Source organism: Triticum aestivum, chromosome 3B (assembly GCF_018294505.1).
Source record: "Triticum aestivum cultivar Chinese Spring chromosome 3B, IWGSC CS RefSeq v2.1, whole genome shotgun sequence".
NCBI lineage: Eukaryota > Viridiplantae > Streptophyta > Magnoliopsida > Poales > Poaceae > Triticum > Triticum aestivum.
Window position 1 is genome coordinate 2,517,316 of NC_057801.1, and position 19,327 is coordinate 2,536,642.

The following is a 19,327-nucleotide window of genomic DNA, read 5'->3' on the forward strand; positions in this document are numbered from 1 at the left end:
AAGCATCATTCATATTGGCATCTTGGCCACAAGCATAGCAAGCATCATCAAAAAGGTATATTTCAAAAGAATCAACGGGGTCATAACAATCATCATAGCAATCATCCTTCGGTAAGCACGAATGGAAATTAAACAATGTATGAGTTGAAGAGTTACTCTCATTAGAAGGTGGGCACGGGTGATCAATCCGCTCTTCCTCCTTTTGTTCTTCGCTCTCCTCATCATCTTTTTCATCCAATGAGCTCACAGTTTCATCAATTTCTTCTTCCATAGCTTCCTGCAAAATATTAGTCTCTTCTTGGACAGCGGAGAATTTCTCAATATATGGTTTAACATAGGCATTAGAAGCATAATTATAATAACAATATTCAAGTATGGCAAAATTTTCAGATTCGTAAAGAGTAGCACCATACTTTTCAATCAAAGAAGCAATTTCGTAAGCACCCTTAAAAGCAACAAATTCTTCAATTTGTTGAACATCATAGTAATTATAAACACCCTTAGCATACGAGGATAAGATTCCATTATCAATAAACTCACATTGGTAGGGAAGGTGTTTCTTAGGGTTTTCAAAACAACAAGTAAAATCATAATAATAGCATAAATTCCAAGCATAGCATTGCAAACGTTGAATTTGACCCCATAATAGTTTCCCTTTTTCAGATATACGGTGTCGCACATAACAAGCATGCTCATCTAAAGATTTGCCCTCAACTAAACTAGTGGGGGTTTCAGCACGAGCACATAGGGATCGAAGATGATCCAAGTAATAAGCTTCAGCAGTGTGATAGATTTTGAGTGGTTCTTCAACCATTGGAGCAGTAGGTACAACTAATTTTTTTGGTATTTTGCATTTCCTACCCATGACTAAAGATAGAAAACAACTAAGGACAGCAAATAAAAATTACTTAGTGATAAAGCAAACAAGCACACACGAGAATATTCACCCCGCGCTGTGACTCCCCGGCAACGGCGCCAGAAAAAGGTCTTGATGACCCGCAAGTATACGGGATCGCAAAAGTTTTTGATAAGTAAGAGTGTCGAACCCAACAAGGAGCTAAAGGTAGAATAAATATTCCCTCAAGTTCTATCGACCACCGATACAACTCTACACACGCTTGACGTTCGCTTTACCTAGAACAGGTATGAAACTAGAAGTACTTTGTATGTGTGAAAGGATAGGTTTGCAAGATAATAAAGAACACGTAAATAAAAACTAGGGGCTGCTTAGATAAAGACACAACTAAATTAGTAAAAGTAAAGAGCTTGTTGTCACGAGAAAGTTATTTGTCCAAGGCAATCAATAACTAGACCGGTAATCATTATTGCAATTTTATTTGAGGGAGAGGCATAAGCTAACATACTTTCTCTACTTGGATCATATGCACTTATGATTGGAACTCTAGCAAGCATCCGCAACTACTAAAGATTCATTAAGGTAAAACCCAACCATATCATTAAAGCATCAAGTCCCCTTTATCCCATACGCAACAATCCCTCTTACTCGGGTTTGTGTTTCAGTCACTCACCAACCCACTATAAGCGAATCATGAACGTATTGCAACACCCTACAGCGGGAATCCCTCACGCTTGCGCGACACGGAGGGCGCCATAGGACAGCACCAATAATAAAACATACAACTCAAACCAATCATGATCATCAAATAGCCATTAGGACAAAACAGATCTACTCAAACATCATAGGATAGCTATACATCATTGGGAAATAATATATAGCGTTGAGCACCATGTTTAAGTAGTGATTACAGCGGGTAAGAGAGAGGTTACACCGCTGCATAGAGATGGGGGAAGGTGATTGAGATGTTGGTGAAGATGACGGCAGTGTTGGTGAAGATCGCGGTGATGATGAGGGCCCCCGGCAGCGTTCCGGCGCCACCTGAAGCAAGGGGGAGAGGGCCCCCCTTCTTCTTGTTCTTCCTTGACCTTCTCCCTAGATGGGAGAAGGGTTTCCCCTCTGGTCCTTGGCTCCCATGGCTTGGGAGGGGCGAGAGCCCCTCCGAGATTGGATCTATCTCTCTGTTTCTGCGTTCTCTGCGTTGGCAGATTCTACCCCTTCACCGTTTCCTTTATATCCGGAGATCCGTAACTCTGATTGGGGTGAATCTTTCGCCCAGATCTTTCTCATAAAATTAGCTTTCTTGCGCAAGAAGGAGAGTGTCAACCGCCTTACGGTGGGCTCATGAGGGTCAGGGGCACGCCTGGGGGGTAGGGCGCGCCCCCCTACCTCGTGCCCACCTCAGATACCGTTTCGCGTTGATTTTACTTCCAGAAAATCATAAATATTCCAAAAAAATCTCCGTCCATTTTTTTTCGTTTGGACTCCGTTTGATATTGGGTTTCTGCGAAACAAAAAACATGCAACAAATAGGAACTGGCACTGGGCATTGGATCAATATGTTAGTCCCAAAAATAATATAAAAAGTTGCCAAAAAGTATATGAAAGTGAATAATATTGGCATGGAACAATCAAAAATTATAGATACGACGGAGACGTATCAGTGCGCGCTTTAGGTCTGCTGCATCGGATGTTGGTTCTGATACGTTATGTGGATGGATTGGCGACGTCACCGCTTATAGATATGGGAATGAGAGCACTCCACATTATCGAGTTTGTAGTTATGAGTTGTGGCTTCGGGTGGCTTGATGTATTTTCTTGTTAGACCTTTGTGAAATAATTAATAAATTAGATGGTTGCTACGTCTTGAGCTTGTGTTGGTTTTCCTTGAAGAGGAAAGGGTGCTATAGCAATAGTAGCGTAAGTATTTCCCTTAGTTTTTGAGAACCAAGGTATCAATCCAGTAGGAGGCTCCTCAAAAGTCCCACGCACCTACACAAACAAACAAAGAACTCGCAACCAACGCAATAAAGGGGTAGTCAATCCCTTCACTGCCACTTTCGAAAGTGAGATCTGATAGAGAAAGTATGATAAGGTAAATATATTTTTGGTATTTTATAATATAGATGCAAAAAGTAAAGATGCAAATAAAAGTAGATTGGAAGCAAATATGATAAGAGATAGACCCGGGGGCCATAGGTTTCACTAGAGGCTTCTCTCGAGATAGATAAGTATTACGGTGGGTGAATAAATTACTGTCGAGCAATTGATAGAAAAGCGAATAATTATGACATTATCTAGGCATGATCATGTATATAGGCATCACCTCCGCAACAAGTAGACCGACTCCTGCCTGCATCTACTACTATTACTCCACACATCGACCGACTCCTGCCTGCATCTAGAGTATTAAGTTCACAAAGAATAGAGTAACGCATTAAGCAAGATGACATGATGTAGAGGGATAAACTCATGCAATATGATATAAACCCCATCTTTTTATCCTCGATGGCAACAATACAATATGTGCCTTGCAACCCTTTCTGACACTGGGTAAGGACACCGCAAGATTGAACCCAAAGCTAAGCACTTCTCCCATGGCAAGAAAGATCAATCTAGTAGGCCAAACCAAACTGATAATTCGAAGAGACTTGCAAAGATAACTTAATCATACATAAAAGAATTTAGAGGAGATGCAAATATTATTCATAGATAAACTTGATCATAAACCCACAATTCATCGGATCTCGACAAACACACCGCAAAAAAGAGATTACATCGAATAGATCTCCACAAGAGAGGGGGAGAACATTGTATTGAGATCCAAAAAGAGAGAAGAAGCCATCTAGCTAATATGGACCCGAAGGTCTGTGGTAAACTACTCACAACTCATCGGAGGGGCTATGGTGTTGATGTAGAAGCCCTCCATGGTCGATTCCCCCTCCGGCGGAGCGCCGGCGAAGGATCCAAGATGGGATCTCGCGGATACAGAAGGTTACGGCGGTGGAAGTTGTGTTTCGGGTGCTCCCTGGATGTTTTCGGGTACGTAGGCTTATATAGGAGGAAGAAGTACGTCGGTGCCGCCCGAGGGTCCCACGAGACAGGGGGGCACCCTCCTATTTTGTGGAGGCTTCGGCTGCTTCTTGACTTGCACTCCAAGTCCTCTAGATCACGTCCGTTTCAAAAATCACGCCTCCGAAGGTTTCGTTCCATTTGGACTCCGTTTGATATTCCATTTCTTTGAAATACTGAAATAGGAAAAAAATAGCAATACGGGCTGGGCCTCCGGTTAGTAGGTTAGTCCCAAAAATGATATAAATGTGTAAAATAAAGCCCATAAACATCCAAAAAGGGGTAATATAATAGCATGGAACAATCAAAAATTATAGATACGTTGGAGACGTATCAATGGTTGTATGCATCGATTGATGCAGAGGCCGGGGGTTTAACCTCCTTTTCCAAAAAAGCTAATTATTCTAGCTTTACTTTTTTGTCTTGGCTAGCTTACACGAAGCAACTTTTCCCAAAAAAAAAACCTACACTAATCTCTTGATATAAATAGCTTAATTCGACAGGACATGCTTTTCCAATTTAGGCTATTTCGCCCGTGGTTAGAGTATGCCGTTTTAGGGTGCTGGCCCAATAGTGACGTGACAAAATTTTGTTGCCTCAATTTTTTTTTCGGTCTCTTAACTCCAATACCATAAAGTGTTAAAATGAGCATAGTGAGACAAAAAGAAATTAAATAGAAAAAATAAATGTCGGTGGAAACTGACTCCAATAAAATAAAGATTCATGGGAATTTGAGAATACAAAAATAAAAGCAAGCAAAACAAACCGGGTCATACTAATCGACATGAAGTCCAGACACAGCCTGTGTCTCATCAACCCGGTGCATCACGGAATATGTTGCTTTGCCTTGAACCCATAATTGATGCATACATATATTATTATCTAAAGCTAATCAACATATCCAGTGTTGCATACATAGCCGTCTCAATGCCCTGTCAGTCTATATCTCAATTCCAATGGAGTAACTAGTTTGGTTTTATGTGGAGACAGATGTCAAAATCATCACGTGATCTTTAATTAAGTACTATGACTTCTCTATCATCCATATATTTTGTGCAAGGCATGGGGGTGCATGTTTGTGAGAGGCAAACCCCCTTTAATAAAAGTTGCTAAAGGCTGCTTGGAGCACTTATGGTCGATAGGACACGTATGTTGATAGTGACTGTATTTCTTTTTCTTTTCTTGCTAATGATAATGATTGGGTTTTTGTGTACATAGTGTGTATATACAAGTGTGTAAAAGCAAGCTAACAATGTTATTATTGGATTTTGAGATAGATGACCACAGTACCGTATATATGCAGCACACACGATTGCACAATTCGTCTGCTACTTAACATTGTTGATGTTTTAGTTCACATACGATAGAAGATAACCGAAGGCATGTATAGCACTGTTTGATCTCCTCAACTATTACTCCTATAAAGAATGGTGGAGTACCGTCTTACTGGGTAGCTCGAGGGCAAACAGTGCCTCCCAGCCATCTGTTGCTGGGGGGCTTGCAGCGACAGGCTCTTGGGGGTGATGCAAGCCTTTCGATCTTCCCGGAAGGCACGCACCCTGGCAACCCGACAGGCAGGTTGATAACAGGTGGACCGAGGGTGTGCAAGTGATTGGGAAGGGCCGAAAAGAACATTGCGTTTGTTCATATTTGTACATATTTATTCGGCGCGTGGAAGTGACTGCAGTACTCTTTTCACAGCAATACCTTTTGTGGTATTTGAGGGCGTGATAGGCGTCTCAAACCAATCCTTCAGCTTGCTTTATTGTTTGTAGTGGTGGGTAGGTGGTTTATGGATGTAGATGTAATTTTTTATTTTTTCTGTTGTTTGATGTACTACCATATTTGAAGATGAATAGATCAGAAACTTTCGCGCAAAAAGAAATAATATGGTATGGTTGTGTGGCTGTTGTGTTAGGATGTCGTAGATTATGGTAAATGTTTGGTTGTGTAATTGCATTGTGGAGATGTCTGAACAACTTCGCGAGTTGTGCAATATGTATAACGGGTTATCGTTTGCACGGCCGTAAGAAAAAGAGCAATTAGTTAAATAACTAAACAGCTGCAATTTCCCCGTAATTCATTAGGTGGCTATTGGTTCCAGCCCGATTAAAGAAATTCGACCTCATGGATGCATCAGGCCTTTTTCAGACTACATATATTTTGCACTTGCACGTTGAGAACAAATTAATTGGGGAAAGGAACAAATACCTTCAACATCAAGACTTTGGCCGGACATTGACAGTTAGGTTGATAATTCTTTGACAAAAAGCAAATTCTAGTTTCTAAACTACTGAAACTTTGTACAAAACAGAAGATTGAGGGAAGTATGAATCGTGCCTATTGAATGAATATATACTACGCATTGACTCAGCAATATGTTGATGTTTATGTTCCAAAAGAATAGGAGAAGTGATGCATGAAAGGGAGAGCTAGGCCGATGTTACATACATGTAAACGTGCCGAATGAAGATGTGATGGCGTTTGGACCCATGCTCCACTTCGCTTTCTTTCTCGTCGCCAGAGGGTGATTGGGTGGGGCAGAAAAGTCACCAACAAGGAATCAATCTACACGTCCATTTGTACATACTTTATTTGGCGTGTGGAAGTGACTGTCATATTGTTTTTTCACATCAGCGATTCTTTTATTGATCTTTTCGATTGTGATTGTTTCTCACCACAATAGCTCTGTAAAAGGTAAAAAAAATAATTTTATGCAAAACAACATGTGAATCAGCCCCCATATGGATTTAAATGGAGCAATATTGCACTTTGATAACGATCTTAACTTTTACCGAGTGTCGAAATTGACATGATTTGTTTTCGGAAAGGAGGTTAAAGCCCGGCCACTGCATCATTATGTTGCACATATACATGATATCCTGATTACAACTTTAAATTACTAAGTCTTTAGTTAATCTTTGATGGGCCAATGTGTGGTGCACGAATAAGTATAAACTCTACCAAAATGCCACATTTGTTTGCTTAATTTATTTGTTATTGTGTCACTCTCGTCATCTTAATTACGTCATACGAAACCATAAACACATTACTTTTCAGTTAACTAATTGCCATAACTACATCTTCAATTAATTAAAGTGCTTAAATTAGGTGAATTAACAACTCCTATACACGTCAAGTCAGGTATACATTAGAAGAGTGTGAATGCAAGTAGACTGTAGAGATACGAATAATTTTGTATAGCTCGTGGCGACCAAACGTCAAAACGATAATTTTATAATCTGTCAACTCTCTACTGAACGCGCGAACATGGATCCGGCATGTCTCATTATTAAACTATATCAGCATCGGTAGCTTAGCAATGGAGATTCAAGGATCAAGGTGCGATTAAAATATTTTCCGGCCGTGATCGTGTAGCTGTACTGTACGCGCTTTACTAGCTTATAAACGAAGCTACTACTTTTCAAAAAAAAATAACTACACTAATCTCTTTGTAGAAAAGGCTTAATTCCACAAGACATACATGCCAATTTAGGCTATTTCGTCGGTGTTTAGAGTATGCCGTTTTAGGGTGCTGGCCCACTAGTGATGTGGCACAATTTTGTTTCCTCAATATATTTTGGTCTCTTAACTGCAATACCAGAAAGTGTTATAATAAGCATAGTGAGACAAAAAGAAATTAAATAGAAATAGAAAAATAAATATCGATGGAAACTGATTCCATAAAATAAAGATTCGTGAGAATTTGAAATTACAAAGATAAAAGCAAGCAGAACAAAACGGGTTATACTAATCGACGGGAAGCCCAGACACGGCCTGTGTCACATCATCCCGGGCGTCACGGAATACGTTGCTCTACATTGAACCCACAATTAATTATTGCATGCATATACATAGTCGTCTCACTGCCCTGTCAGTATATTTCTCAACTCCCATGGAGTAAGTAGTTTGGTCTTATGTGGAGACAGACGTCAAAATCATCACTTGATCATTAATTGGGCACTGTTACTTGTCTATATGATCGATATATTACAGGATGGGTTTGGAAGGTGTGGCCACATGATTGTGAAAGACAGCCCCCCTTGATAAAAGTTGCTAAAGGCTGCTTGGAACGCTTATGGTCGATAGGACACGTCATTGATAGCGACTATTCTTTTTCCTTTTTGCGAATGAAATGATTATGTTTTTGTTTAAATGGTGTCTATACATACACGTGTGTAACAACCTCGCTAACAACATTATTAGTGTACACATGATTGCTAACAACATTATTAGTGTATATATGTAGCCCACACGACTGCTAACATTATTAGTGTGCATATGTAGTCTACGCGCTAACAATACACTTAATAGAAAAGACTTAATTCGACGGACATGCATGCCATTTTAATCTATTTTGGCACTGCTTATAGTATGCCGTTTTAGGGTCCTCGCCCAATAGTGATGTAATGGGAAATCTATTTCTGAACTCCCATGGGCTAATTAGTTTGGTCATTCGCAAAAAAGAAATTAGTATGGTATTATGTGGAGACAGACGTCGAAATCATCACGTGATCATTAATTGAACATTGTTACTTGTCTATATGATCAATATATTGGAGGATGGGTTTGGAAGGCGTGGGTGCATAATTGTGAAAGACAGACCCCCTTTATAATAATACATAAAAGCTGCTAAAAGTTGCTTGGATCGCTTATGGTCGATAGGACACCTACATTGACGGTGACTATTTTTTCTTTTCCTTTATGTGAATGATAGTGTTTGTGCGTTTTGTGTACGTAGTGTGTATACACAGGGGCGGAGCTAGAGCTTTTTTTTTTTAGAAAAGGAAGGGGACCTCCGGCCTCTGCATCTGGACGATGCATACGACCACTTTATTAATTATTCTTACAAGACCTTACAAAGTCATACAACAGTAAGACTAAAGCCACCGTCTAAGTAACAACTGTCGCTACACCTATCCAATTGATAAAGGAGCGCTGATAGCCTGGGCCTAATACCAAACAGACATCGTAGCCAGACCTAACATCTACGAGCTGAGGTCCCAACCAAGACGTCGGCCGGGTATGGGCACCCACCAGTCCGGCGTGTTCCTCAACCAGGACGCCTGCCGGGTATGAGGCCGCCGCATCCACTTGCCACCAGTCCATCTTTAGAGCTGTACTGCTGCATCGACCTTGCTCGGTCTAGCTGCCGCCGACGCCACCACGACGCCAGACAGCGTCGACCTCCTGCACGAGTCCATCATCGCACATCAGACTCCTAATTTTCAGGGCGCCATGCCATCGAGATCTGTCACCATCCATGTGTATGATGAAGCACCGCTCCACCAAAGACGTCGTCCACTGGTCCCTCGAGCCCGCGTACACCTCCAAGAAAGACGCCCCAAAGGGGAAACGACACAAACACGCCACCGTCTTTTGATCTGTCGATCTAGGCTTTCCTCCGGAGGTAGTAGATAGTAGTCTAGAACTTCTCCACTGCGATGCCTTCAAGAAGGAAACGACGTCGTGAATGCCACCATCGCCGGCTTTGGCATCTAGCCAAGAGCAGGTTTTCACCTAGATCTGTTCGAAGAACTCCATCCAACTTCTTGTGCACGGACCGCCGCCTTCTCTGTCGGAGACTAGATCAAAAGGATCCAGCCGCCGCCAGATCCATGCAGTCAACACCGGGAGATGACGACAGTCTCCCTGTACCAGAGCTAGCACGAACCGGAGCAAATCGAGTCAGACACGATGATACTCTTGGATCTCCGGCAGACCAGCGAGCTGCCAGCACCACCGTGTCCAGATCGCCGGCCACGCCGGGCCGCCGCCACCCCCCGCGTCATCCGGTGGTCACCAGATCCGGGACGAGCCGGAACCGGTCGGACCAACGGGCGCGCCGCCACCCAGCCATGGGGCCGCCGCCCCGGCCGCCGCCGCCCCGGCCGCCGCCGCTCCTTGTGCATCCGGTCGATTCCTACCGGCACCACCACAGCCGCCGCCGCTGGGACGCCGCACTGTTGTGGGCCGAAGTGGGGGTCGCACCTCCGCGGATCTTGGTGCCCGCGCCACCCATGGATCCGGGGGAGAGGCCCTCCGCCACCCCATCGCACGCACGGGCTTTGCCCGGCGCGGACTACCTGCGGCGGCGGAGGGGAGGACGGGGCGTGGGGAGGGTCTCTGGCGGCGGCAGAGGCTGGCCCCCCGTGTCGCCCGCGAGGGGGGCGACGCGAGAGGACGAGAGGACGAGGGATGTTCTCGATGATGTGTGGGAAACTAACACGTGGGACCATAAACAAAAAGGTCAGCTAATCTTACCCTGGATCACCACTTAACCATGGCGTAAATTTTTGAAGCAACAATGCACCGGTCGTCCCCGATCTGGCCGGCAGCCAGCGTTGGAGTGAGAAAATGGAATTTGGACGGCAGGAGCAAGACGACGACCGCCGGGCTCCGTTGACCCATTTCAAACCGCGTGCGGTTTTCTCAGTTGCGAGTGGATCATCAAGCGTGGTGGAACGGGACGGACGCCAGGAAACGGATGGAAAGCAACACTTCGCATCATCATCATCATGCATACTACTAGCCAATAAGCGAAAAATAATATCCTACCAAAACCATCTATATGGTTAATTCGGGATAACCAATTTAATTTACAAAGTAAGAAAACTACAAATTCCATAATTATAGTTGTGCATAATCTTGATGCAGAGTATTAATTTGTTAGGGTAGAGATTTATCATGCAGAGTATCATAATTATAGTATTTTACAGTATTTTTTCGCGTGAGCTTCAGGAAAAATACTGTAAAATGAAGATCCCGCAGGACTAAAGTGACTGTTGTCAAACTGAGTTCCTTGAACCTTGATACTTACTTTGCATCAGATATTCCTCTAACATGAAGACCTCCACAAACTTTAAAATCTCAATCCTGTTTGAAGGCAAAGGGATGATGCGGAGAACGGCCACCACAGCGAACGGCACCATTGGTACCAACTGATTCGGTCGCTGGAAAGTGGAAACAGAGGATGGTCGCTGGAAAGTGGAAACAGTGGAAACAGGGAACTTTATTGAACTATTAAAGCTCCTTGCAGAATTCAATCCTGAGATTGCTGAAGTTATTTTGGAGAATGCTCCATACAGTTCAAAGTACACATCACATGAAATCCAACAAGAGATATTGGGTATTTATGCATTTAAAGTTAGGAAACATATCCGTGAAGAGATTGGGAATTCTAAGTTTTCTATTCTAGTGGACGAGACATGTGATGTAGCAAAAAGAGAGCAGATGGCATTGGTTCTCAGATTCGTTGATGAAGATCGTATATTGCAAGAGCGGTTCTTTGACTTGATACATGTGACGAACACCAAAGCCGCAACACTTAAAGAGGTATTGAGTTCTTTGTTATCCAAACATGCTTTTGATGTTCAGAACCTTCGTGGACAGGGGTACGATGGGGCTAGTAATATGAGGGGGGAGTTCAATGGTTTGCAAGCTCTTTTTCTTAGAGAATGCCCGTATGCGTACTATGTCCACTGCTATGCTCATCGTTTGCAACTTGCGCTAGTGGCTGCATCAAAGGAAGTGGTCTCTATTGCGCAATTCTTCCAGAAACTTCTTTTTATTGTAAACACCGTTGACTCCTCCGCAAAGCGCCATGATGAGCTTCATGATGCCCAGTTGGAGGAACTAGCTCGGTTACTAGCTATTGATGACATTGAAACTGGAAAAGGGGGAAATCAAATCTGCACACTAAAACGACCTGGAGACACTAGATGGGGGTCTCACTTAGGTTCTATATCAAGCCTAAAGAAAATGTTTAATGCAGTAAATTCAGTACTTCAAAATATAGCATCCGATGGGTCAGCTGGCTCAATTCGTGCAGATGGAGACACTGCTTTTAGCTACTTGTCCTCTTTTGAGTTCATATTTATCTTATGTCTGATGGAAGAAATATTGGAGATAACTGAAGATCTTGGTCAAGCTTTGCAAAAGAAATCACAGGACATAGTAAATGCCATGCGCCTAGTGTTTACAACAAAGGTTCTTCTTGATGAAATGAGATCAGATGATGGTTGGGAAGCCTTTTTTGATAGGGTTGTTGAGTTCTGTGTAAATCATTCCATTGATATTCCAGATCTGGGGGAAACTTACATTATGCGTGGTGGTCGTGCTCGTCGCCAACCAGACCGTTTTACGAAGGAACATTATTTCCGGGTGGAAGTATTTCGTGCAACACTTGATATTCAGCTGCATGAATTAGAATTCAGGTTCAATGACAAGGTACTGGATCTTTTGACCACAAGTGCTACTCTGATCCCCAAAAATAAATTCAGATCTTTCAAAGCTGATGATATTTGCGAGTTGGTGAAGAAATATTATCCAGCAGATTTCACTCAACAGGAAATCTATGGATTGGAGCAACAGCTAAAACACTTTGTTGTGGACGCCTCCAATGATAAGGAGTTGAAAAATGTGTCAACCTTAACAAATCTTTGTCGATATCTCTTTGAGTCAGGGAGGCATTCTATCTACAATTTGGTTGATCGATTGTTGCGATTGCTTCTAACTCTTCCAGTTTCTACAGCAAGTGCCGAGCGAGCATTCTCTACTTTGAAGATCATCAAGACAAGGCTACGTAATACTATGGAAGATGATTATCTAGCCAATAGCTTGCTAGTAAACATAGAGAGTGAAATTGTGGAGAAGTACAGCTATGAAGATGTTCTTGTGCACTTTAAGGGTGTAAAGAAACGAAGGGCTGATCTGTAGTGAACTGGATGCTCCATGGTTAAATAGTATTTTGGGTATAGTTTCTTTTGTTCTGGAGCTGGTCAATAGTAAACTGAATGTTCCACGGTTAAATAGCACTTTGTAGTGAACCGAATTCTCTACTGATTAGAAATGTATTTTGTAAGCTAATCTGGAGAAGATCAATATAATTATCTAAGTTACTTGATATTTGCAACATCTAACTTGTTGAATACGTATGATTTCGTATTTTTTTTTACAGCTTCGCCCCTCCAAAGATTTCTTTCAAGCTCCGCCACTGGCTAGACGGGTCCCACATGTCAGCTCTGGTGTTGGACACGGCTCATTTCCGAATTAGCGTGTTGTGTTACTCGCTTGACGCCGAGTTGGCGGTTTTTTGTGATTTTCTGCAGAAGCCGCGGTGAACCGTTTCCCTCGCCACACTCCATTTCACATGGCCGAGCAAAGCAACAATCAACAATCTGGTTGCGCGTGGCGGGCTGTAGTGGAAAGAAAGCCGAGGATCATGGATGGGTCCCACACAGAAACATAAAAAAATAAATGAGACCAACCCAAGGCGTTGATATTTTTTTATAGGAGAAACTCCACGAGCACCGCGCGTCCGAGTTAGGACTCGAATTCGGGTGGGCTGTCAGCAACCTCAGCTGCTCAGCCAAACATACACGTTCCGATGGACCCGGAGGAGAGGGAGTTGACCTCGGACGACCACTTGCTACTCCCTCCGTCCATCCCTCACTCAACTGATTCGTTCTTTATTTATAGCTCTCTTTTTCCTTTTTAGGTTGCTCCATTTTATTAATTATTAATCTGTCGCCGTCCGTCCGTCTTGCTCCTCCCTCCACCTCCAGAACAGAGCACGGCAAGCCGCTCCGGCTGTATAAATAAGCTCAACCACCAGCTCCCATCTTCATCCCCACCTCACCTGAGCTAGCTTCCAGCTTCAATATAATCAAATCCATCCCTACACCAACACCAGCTTCAACCCAATCCTTGTAGCTTCCTCCTCCTCCTCCACCTTGACCTTGAGAGAGAGAGAGACAGCAAGCGCAACTCCACTCAGGCACTCAGCAATGAAGAGCAGGAGGCAGAGCGGCCGCGGAGGAGCCATGGCGGTGGACGGGAGCCACACCCACACCACAAGCAGCGGCTGCAAGATGGAGCGCAAGGAGGTGGAGAAGAACCGGCGGCTGCACATGAAGGGACTCTGCCTCAAGCTCTCCTCCCTCGTCCCCTCCTCCTCCTCCTCCGACCACCACCTCCGCCATTATTCTTCCTCGCCGCCGTCCAGCAACAAGGTAAACAAAATCGTCAAAAGATCTCTTCACAATAATCCTCTCACCCACCTACTGACCTACACAAGATTGCAGATCACTTCTCTGAGTCGAAGCACATGCCTTTCTCTTCCTGACAAAATCTGAATTCGTTTTTTAATTGTGCGTGGATCACTACACTTATTGATCACAAGTACAATATTATCAGTGGATCATTTCTTTATTTTACTACTACTATTATACACTAAAAAACACAAGATTGTTTGTGTGTGTCTATGCAAATTCATCAATTCTCGCATGGCCTGACGACGACGGCTTTGGTTGTGTCTGTGCAGGACGCGGCGACGCAGCTGGACCAGCTGGACAGCGCCGCGGCCTACATCAAGCAGCTCCGGGGCCGCATCCACGACCTGAAACGCCGCAAGCAGGCCGCCCTCTCTCTCTCCGGCGGCACCGGCGGCTGCTCATCCTCCGTCTCCGCCGGCGACTACAAGGCACACACTACGACGTCGCTGCCGGTGATCGAGGTTAGGCATCAGGACGGGACGCTGGACGTGGCGCTGGCGAGCGAGGCCGGGCGTCCCTTCCGGCTGCACGAGGTGATGGCGATGCTGGAGCAAGAGGGCGCGGAGGTGGTCAGCGCCAGCTTCTCCGTGGTGGGGGACAAGATCTTCTACACGCTCCACTCCCAGGCGCTCTGCCCACGCATCGGTCGGGTCGCCCAGAGGCTGCGCGGCCTCGCCGCCGCAGCCGCAGCCACCGTCTCGACGCTGCTGACATGATATCCTCTCTCTAGCTTTTTTTTGCCATGGCGACCGTACCGACTTATCGGAGGCTAGCTGACGCGCGGATGCAAGGAGGGTGGATGGAGCTGGTAGATTGATTACTGATTTTGCAGTTGTGCTGCAAGGGGGGTAGTTGATCTTTTTTTCATCGATTGGGGCAGCAATGTTCTATGTGATGTTTGTTTCAGCTTAAAGAGGATCCTTGTACAAGTGTTCTTCCTGGCTGGCTGGGTTAGGCTTAGTAGTAGGTTGGTTCACTAATGGCTCCTCTGCATGTTAGTGAAACAAATTTGTTTGCCAAGTAATCGCTCTGCTTCTGTTTTTCCATACTGTATGAGTATGACACAAGAAGGTTTGGCTATGTGAAAACGACTGTGATAATTTAAGCAAGCAAAGCCAAAGCCGCGTCGCTTTACCACACGTGCTGGATTAGGGCTTCTCTTTCTTTTCTTTTCTCCATGGATCATCTTGTTCCACACCACACCACACCACACCACGTGCAGACAGTCTGAGCTGCATGATAATGTATATCACACCTGCAGTCAGGGAGTCTGAGCTGCGTGCGTGCGTCAACAGCGAACAAACTCAAGAAAGCGTGAGGGTAAGGTAGCTACCCACCCACCCACCGTGTGTCAACAATCTCTCTATTATTGTAGTGCAAAACAACAAGAAGAAATTGCGGCCGGCAACAAATTCAGTCATAATTTACCACAGATAGATTCTGCCACATGTTCAAACTTCACCAGAGGAGTCAAAAGGCAAAAGCGCGAGGCGGTTCTACGCTGCTCGCGGCGGTGACCCCCTGCTTCATCTAGGGTTCGATCTCCGCGCCGCTGCCGGACTGCCCTTGGAGGACAGTGCCCGCGGGCGTCATGACCTCGTTGGAGGCGTTGTGGGGCTGCGTTTGCTTCCTATGTGCTCCAGGGGAAACACCAGATTTGTACTTCCTGGATCGGATGATGGTGGCGTGCCTGCGTCCCACCACCCCTTGGGGTGTCATCTTTGGAGTTGTAAACTGGCCGGAGTGACTAATGGATGGCTTCATGGAGGGCCCTGGTCTCGACGTGTTCTCATGCGGTGGCAAGGGTGGAGCGGCGGGGCTTCTACCGCATCAACATCGGCTAGTCTCGTAGTCATCATGGAGCTCTCGGTGGCGGATGCGTGTTGATGGAAGTGCGCAGGATGGTGGCGTAGTCTGGTGAGTTCATTCTTGCAAGGTGAATGCGTTGATCTCTTCTAAAGTTGGGATGGCGAAAGAGAGCAATAGCGGATGACGGCGTAAAATACTGTCAGATCCCTCGGTACGGTTCATGACTAGGTCGAAAGTATCGGGGCGGAGTCTGCACACATAGGTTACCCAGGTTTGGGTCTTCAAAGAGTAATACCCTACATCCAGCTTCTTTCGACCGTGTCCGCCATTGGAGGAGGGGATCGATTCCCTACGAATCCCGCCAAAGCTCCACGGCATCTTGTCTGGTCGTGTGTACGGAGCTTTATTATCTTGTTGCTTACCAAACAAATTTGCTCTGATTCTTTTCTTATATAGTACTCCCTTTCTCCGTCCCATAATGTAAGACGTTTTTTGACACTACGCGTATGACACAAGTGACTGCGATAGACAAGCAAAGCAGCACACAAGCAATTATTTAGGGCTTCTCGTTTCCATGGATGATCTTGTCCGAGATCAGGTGCGGGGAGCCTAACGGTAGCTACTGACCCATCATGTGTGAACCCCCCCCCCCCCCCCCCCCTCTCTCTCTCTCTGGAACAAACTCAGTCAGAATTTATTTAATCTTCTGCCACCTGCTAAATGTTCATTCGACGAGTCAAATTTATGGGTCATCGTGTCCCGTCCTGTCTCACCAAAATGTGCAAATTTCTTCTGAAAAAGAGGTTGATCCGACATCATCGTGATGCAAAACATGCATCTTTTGTTCAAACTAGCAAGGTGGGCACCACGTTTTACCTTTTTGAAAGAGTTAATCACCTTTCTTATCTTATGCATACAATTTTTTACGAGCTATTTACCCATTCACTGCATATAACTAACATTTTAGGCATCGATACATGTCTAAATGAGTGATATTGTCCTTCATTTCGTATAAGCGAGCATATGCTTATGGTGCTAATACATAACTAGAAAGAATTGTTTATACACTGAGGCGTCGAGCTGAAATAGACCAAACTAACTAACCCACAACCCTCTTTTCCGCTAGATCAATTATCCGCATGCTCTAGCATATCTCTCCATTTCTACGCCGTTTTCATGCACGGATGCACAGAGTAATCCTATTACTTTCTCATTTCCGTTCCTCTCCTTTTTAAAATGTTAATGCTTTCATTAAAAAAAGGAGAAGGAAAGAAAAAAAACAAAGAGAAAATTAAATGAGAAAATAGAATGAAACCAAAGTACCGAAAAAATCAGTGTTCTGAATCCAAAAAATAAGATACTTTGAACCCACGATTCCTATGGGGCGCCTTAAGCGCCGTTTAAGGGCGTTTTGACAACCTGGCGCACATTGGAATGTATCTGGTGCACCGGGGCAATTTGTGGTACCGGTGCACCAGTCGCCCGTTGCACATTCAAAAATGTTCGAAAAAATTCAGAAAAAAAATCTAGTGCATTGACACAACATCAATGTACGTTGTCACAAAAATTTTAATCAATATTTGAAACATTGCTCAAGATACAAAAATAACAAATTTGACACTGAGTAGTACATAACACATGTTGGGCTTCATTTTTGGCCCATTAGCACATTGAGGTCAAATTTGTCATTTTTGTATCTTGAGCATTGTTTTGAATTTTGATTTAGATTTTTCCGACAACATACATTGATGTTGTGTTGATACACTAAATTTTTTGCGGATTTTTCTGAATATTTTTGAATGTGCAACAGGGTCCGGTGCACCAGTAGCACCAATTGCCTTGGTGCACCAGATATGTTCCCTGGTGCACACCCCCACCCTCCCAATTGATTCTCTACGAGCCGGCCAATTTAAGAGGTACTCGATAGATTCAATCGCTGGTCTTGGGAAGCCTCTAGAAAAATCCAAGCCGGTTTTGGGGAGCTTCCAGTCAGCTTTCTTTTTCTTTTTGTTTGTTTGTTTTGGAACAGTTTCATTTTTTTTACTTTACCTTTTTATTTTTCTAGTTTTACGTTTACTTTTACCTTTTTGAATTTGGAACTTTTTCTCCAATTCATGAAATTGTTCTGAAAGTTTGTGAATGTTTTCATTAAATTCATGACTTTTTTAGAAAGTTACGAACTTTTTCCCTCAAACATACGAACCCTTTTTCAAATCCATGAACTTTTAATTAAAATCAGTGAAGTTTTTTCAAAATCATGAACCTTGGTTATGAAAGTCCATGAACTTTTCCAAATTAGTGAAAAAATTCAGATCCATGAAGTTTTTATTCCATAAACGTTTCCCAATTTTGTGATTTAAAAATTTTCATGAACTTTTTGGTAATTTCTTGTTTTTTTCAAATTAGTGAAGATTTTCATATTCATGTACTTTTCTCAAATTCGCAAAGTTTTTTTCAAAATATGGGGAAAAATCAGATTTGTCAATTTTTTCAAATATATGAGTTTAAAAAAATATTGCTTTTCTTTTAAAGAATATTGTCTAAAAATGTTGAATTTTTTTCCTACAAAGTGAACGGTCTACATGAGCCTAGTCAGCGTCAATAGCGATCAATCAAGCTGGGAACCGACCGAATCATGTGAACCAGGGAAATAAAAGCCGAGCAAACTAGAAACTTTCTCTTAGCGAGTGCTCGAAACGTTTTTTTTTTACCGGCCCATCAGCGGGGGTGCGTGAGCGCAAGTTTCCCCAAGAGGCGCATAAGGCGCCAATTAGGAGCTCTCCCGACAATTAGGAGATAATAAAGGAATTTTAAATGTATAGACTAGTGCATGACAAAAGGTAGTTTTGGTTGTAACACCACAAAGAAGTCGAAAGAACTTTTCGAAACAATCAGGACATTTGTTGTGAAATCAGATTGAGCGGAGAATTCCCTTTGGAAATATTGCTTGCAACATACTCAACAGGGAAAACCGTCGTTTCTATGTTTTTTTTTGTTCTACATAAATCAGACCAGCTCCATCTCTAAATAATACTATCCCTTGTTTGGCACACAAAACCAGCATGATTCAAATTATATCGTGGAAAAATATCCTTGGGGCTTTGTGCTCACAGTGCTTGCTCGCACATTTTTAGCTCGTGTCAGTGAGTTGCCGTCGTCGTCGTCATGTTGAAGTGCTCATCTCTGTGAGGAGGCGTTGAAGATGAAGCGTGCCCAAGTCGTCTATGTGTCTCAACGAGAGGATCAAGTTCAAGTATGTGGGGCGGTAAATCAGTGAAGGTAAGTCTCTTCAATGAGGCCATGTCTCTACATGAGGCTAGAGTGCATGGTGTAGTGCACAGGGTGGTGTGATCCACAATGAGTCAGCATGTATCTTGCTAGGGTGGATGGTCTAGTCCACCGGGTGGTGTTTCCCACAGGTTACTAGCAAGACTGGGTAGTCCAAGGCATATTTGAGGTGATCTGTAAATTCGCCAAGTCAAGATTGAGAAGAAGTTGTTGCGAGCAATCAAGACCATCAATTTGACTTGTCGTG

The 19,327-nt window shown here is 43.7% G+C and overlaps 1 protein-coding gene across 1 annotated transcript; it reads left to right on the forward strand.

Moving 5' to 3' along the window:
• The first annotated feature begins 13,540 nt into the window (after positions 1–13,540).
• LOC123068159 (transcription factor bHLH168) lies at positions 13,541–14,912 on the forward strand. The gene is made up of 2 exons (XM_044490638.1): positions 13,541–13,941; positions 14,253–14,912. Exons 1-2 carry the CDS (start codon positions 13,717–13,719, stop codon positions 14,697–14,699), a joined length of 672 nt encoding a protein of 223 aa, XP_044346573.1. The 5' UTR covers positions 13,541–13,716; the 3' UTR covers positions 14,700–14,912.
• The last annotated feature ends 4,415 nt before the right edge of the window (positions 14,913–19,327 follow it).

Coding starts and splice junctions, on each gene's coding strand:
- LOC123068159 (XM_044490638.1), top strand. CDS start 13,717: ATGAAGAGCAGGAGGCAGAGCGGCCGCGGAGGAGCCATGGCGGTGGAC. Junction 13,942..14,252: donor CGCCGCCGTCCAGCAACAAG/GTAAACAAAATC, acceptor GTGTCTGTGCAG/GACGCGGCGACGCAGCTGGA.